The sequence below is a fragment of the Corvus kubaryi genome, unplaced genomic scaffold, assembly GCF_017639235.1.
Source record: "Corvus kubaryi isolate FWS band 111438036 unplaced genomic scaffold, C.kubaryi_AGA036_p1.0 37373, whole genome shotgun sequence".
NCBI classification, from domain to species: domain Eukaryota; kingdom Metazoa; phylum Chordata; class Aves; order Passeriformes; family Corvidae; genus Corvus; species Corvus kubaryi.
Genome location: NW_024581121.1, coordinates 345393 through 348751, shown reverse-complemented (window position 1 = coordinate 348751; position 3359 = coordinate 345393). Strand labels below are relative to the sequence as shown.

The 3359-nt window shown below is 67.0% G+C and overlaps 1 protein-coding gene across 1 annotated transcript; it reads right to left on the bottom strand.

Moving 5' to 3' along the window:
• Positions 1-178: 178 nt before the first annotated feature.
• On the bottom strand, positions 179-3151 carry SCAMP3 (secretory carrier membrane protein 3). The gene is made up of 8 exons (XM_042034644.1): positions 3035-3151; positions 2798-2917; positions 2587-2707; positions 2379-2507; positions 2067-2226; positions 1800-1901; positions 1601-1718; positions 179-1490 (listed from the first exon to the last, which is right to left on the bottom strand). The coding sequence occupies exons 1-8, from the start codon at positions 3149-3151 to the stop codon at positions 1344-1346; spliced, it is 1014 nt and encodes a 337-aa protein (XP_041890578.1). The 3' UTR covers positions 179-1343.
• Between the last annotated feature and the right edge of the window lie 208 nt (positions 3152-3359).

Below are 3359 nucleotides of genomic sequence, written 5' to 3'. Positions count from 1 at the left end.
GGAGCTGCGGGGACGGTCCCGCACGCCGGCGGCTGCTCGGCCGCGCCCGCCCCGGGGCCGCCCCTGTGCGGCACGACGGGAGCTGTAGTCCACCCACACCACCCCCGGGAGCTGCAACACCGGCACCGGCCCCGCCGCTCCCCCCAGCCCCGGTCGGCGCACGGAGATTGCAAAGGAACAGAGTGAAACTTCATTTATTCCTTAAATAAACCGGGAGGCGGTCGGGGAACAGCACACGGGGAGCAGCGAAGGAGGCGGGGAGCCCCAGAGGAGCCCTCGCCGCAGCGGGACGGGGAGGGCACCGGCCCCCACAGCTAAAGGCACAAAGCCTCTCGCCAGCCCCGGAGCTGCAGGGACAAACCGGGAGCATCTGAGAGGAGATGGGGCAAAGCAGAATGCATGAGACCTGTCCTGGGGATCGCCGGGGACACTGGGACAGGGGACAGAGGGCAGGTAAGGGGGATGCGGGGCTGTGCAGGGGAACTGGCTCAGCCCCTGAGGAGGGTGAAGGCCCTGGGTGAAGGGTGCTGGGGGGAGCAAGGGGTCACAGTCCTCGAAGCAGGTGGGGAGGGGGACGGGAGGAGCTGTTCATCCCTCCCTGGAGGCGAGGGGGGAGCCATGTAAACACCAGGGCTGCTCCCCAGCACCCAGCCTGGCTTTGGGGTCCACATGGGCTAAAGGCAGGATCCCCACAGGCAGCAGCTGCCCGAGCGCTGCCCATCCCTGCCCTGCTCTCCTCATCCCTGTGCCTGGAGAGAGGGAGAGGACGGGGAAAGGGACAGGACAAAAGGACCAGACACCCTGGGGACAGCACCAGCCCCATCCTCATCTCACTGGAGCTAGCCCCAGGAGGAAGAGGGGGATGATGTTCTCAGCAGAGCATGGGGGTCCCTGGGCACACAGGGGGCAGGGGGCCCTCCACACCCCAGGGCACACAAGCATCATCACCAGGTGGGGAAACAGGAGAGCACAAGGAAGGCAAGTGACCGTTCCAGTCCCTGGAAGCAGCATTCCAACCATCTGGAGGAGGCTCCTGCCCCCAGCAGCTGGTGCTGGAAGGGAGGGCGATGGCAGGCTCAGGGCTCGGCCGCAGCACTTCCCACCCTGCTCCCCCCAGTCTGCTGAGGGGAGGGGACCAGCACAAACCAGAACAGCCTCTGTCCGTGAGGAAAGGGGGTTAAGAGCAGCAGACGATTCAGGCACCAGCACTTCCAAGCTGGGATGAGGCAGCCTCTGACAGCTGATGCAGACGCACGGGGATCCAGTGAAAGTGCAACTCGGATTTCCTCTTCCTCGGGAAGAGCCCGCATGCGCCAGGGAGGCAGAGCCGGGCACGCGTGCGGCTACGGCGCACGGAAGGCGTTGGTGGCCGCGCCCGCAGCGGCGTTGGCCGCGGCCGTGCGCACGGCCTGGTTGGAAAAGACCCCGGCCGCAAACTCCTCCTGAGCCTTCTGGAAGCTGGCGCCCGTCCGACGGTACAGAGAGTGGATCTGGAGGGCAGAAGCAGGCTGAGGGTCAGGGCTGGGGCTCCAGGCCCCTCATAAACGGAGCTGTGACGGCCCAAACCTCCCCCAAAGGGAGGGCTCTGATCCTAACCCACCTTTTTCAGCATAATGATCCCCAACACAGCCACTGCCGTGAAGGACAAGGACACCAGGATCATCATCACAGCCACGGCTGTGTTAGTCCGCAGCGCTATCAGGCTCAGGATCCAGCCACTGCAAAACAAGAGGCTGTTGCCCCCAGGTTCCCTCTTCTCCACCCACCTCTTGCCTTTCCAGAGTCAGCTCATGGCTCACCTGAATCCCCAGTTTGGGATGCCAATGGCCTGCAGCACATACATCACGTTCTGGGCGAAGAAGACGAAGAAGAAGACAAAGAAGTTGAAGGAACTGTCGCTCCTGAGAGGAAGAGATGGGCGAGGTTAGGCCACGGAAAAGAGCTCTCAGACATTCCTTAAAGCAGGAGGCAGGGGGGAAACAGGGAGCTCGGGGTGGAACCACCGCATCCCGCAGAGCCAGAGGCCCCCAGGAGCTGGAGCAGATACCCACAGCTCAGGGACACACCTGAAAGCTTTGTACATGGGCCGATACCAGCAGACGAAGGAACAGGGCGTGTAGAGCAGAGCCCAGAGGATGGAGAGGCCGAACCCAGAACCAGATGAGGTGTCCACACAGAACCAGGCGAGCGAGGACAGGAAGTTCAGGAAGAGAGCAATGGTGCTGGCTGAGGGAGAGGACAGCACTCAGGAGCCCGAGCCAGGCTCCCCCAACCCCCTTGACCACCTGTTCATCCCAATTTCCCCAGAGCAGCAGCACAGGACACTTGTTCTGCCACCTCCTCCCAAGGTCTGCCCTGAGATTCCCGTGGAGACTCACCCATCCAGAGGTAGTACATGGTCGTAACAGTCTTCTGGAAGTCAGCAGGGATCTCCACGGGGATGTCCTGGTAGAAGCAGGGCTTCACGGGGCAGAAGGACGGCAGCGGGGGCCAGTTGTTGAGCCTCGCTGCAGACGGAAGGGGGTGAGGAGGAGCGAGGCGGGGTCCGAGGGGGTCCCGTCCCTCCCCAGCCCCGCAGCCACTCACTCTGGGAACCGCCGAGGGCCGCGTTCTGCAGCTCCCGCTCCCGCCGGTCCAGCTCCTCCGCTTTCCGGTTGAGCTCCTCCTGCCGCTTCAGCAGCTCCGCCGTGGCGGCGGCGGCCGAGGCCTGCGGAGGGGGGGGGGACACAAACCCTGGGCTCCCGCCGGGGCCCGCGTCCCCCCGGCCCGCCCGGCCTGGCGGCGCCTCCCCCCGTACCTGCGAACCGTAGGAGCCGTAGTTGCGGGGCTCGGTGGGACTCGCCTTCCGCGGGGGCTGCGCGGCCGCCGCTACCGGGGGCGGCGGGGCTACCGAAGGGGTCTGGAACGGCGGCGGCGGCTGCAGGGGAAGAGGAGAGCGGTGAGACGGCGCCGGCAGCAGGGAGGGCTCCGGTGGCCAGGAAGAAGCTTCGGTGCCCGGGCAGGCCCCGGTCTGCGGGCAGGCCCCGCCGCTCACCGCGTCGCTCTCGAAGGGGTTGTAGCCATCCAGCACAGGGCCGGGCCCGGCCTGCAGCACCGCGGGGTCCTGGAAGGGGTTGTCCGGGAGCACCGCGGGGCCGCCGCGCTGGGCCATGGCCGGACCGGGACCGGGAGCGCGCTGGACCCGCGGGACCGGGACCGGGGCCGCCGCCGCCGCCGCCAAGCCCCGCCCCTCCCCGCCGCTGATTGGTCCCGTCGCGCCGTGACGTCATTCGGGGGACCCCGCCGCAGGGGGCCGCTGCGCACGCGCGGGTGGGGCGCGCACGTGACGCGGCCACGTGTCCCGGGGTCACGTGCGGTGC

Bases quoted from the DNA above. Each gene is read 5' to 3' on its own strand.
- SCAMP3 (XM_042034644.1), bottom strand. From the start codon at position 3,151: ATGGCCCAGCGCGGCGGCCCCGCGGTGCTCCCGGACAACCCCTTCCAG. The intron at 2,508-2,586 runs GTGAGTGGCTGC...TTCCGTCTGCAG, and splicing joins GGCCCTCGGCGGTTCCCAGA to CGAGGCTCAACAACTGGCCC. The intron at 1,491-1,600 runs GTGGGTTAGGAT...TCTGCCCTCCAG, and splicing joins GGATCATTATGCTGAAAAAG to ATCCACTCTCTGTACCGTCG.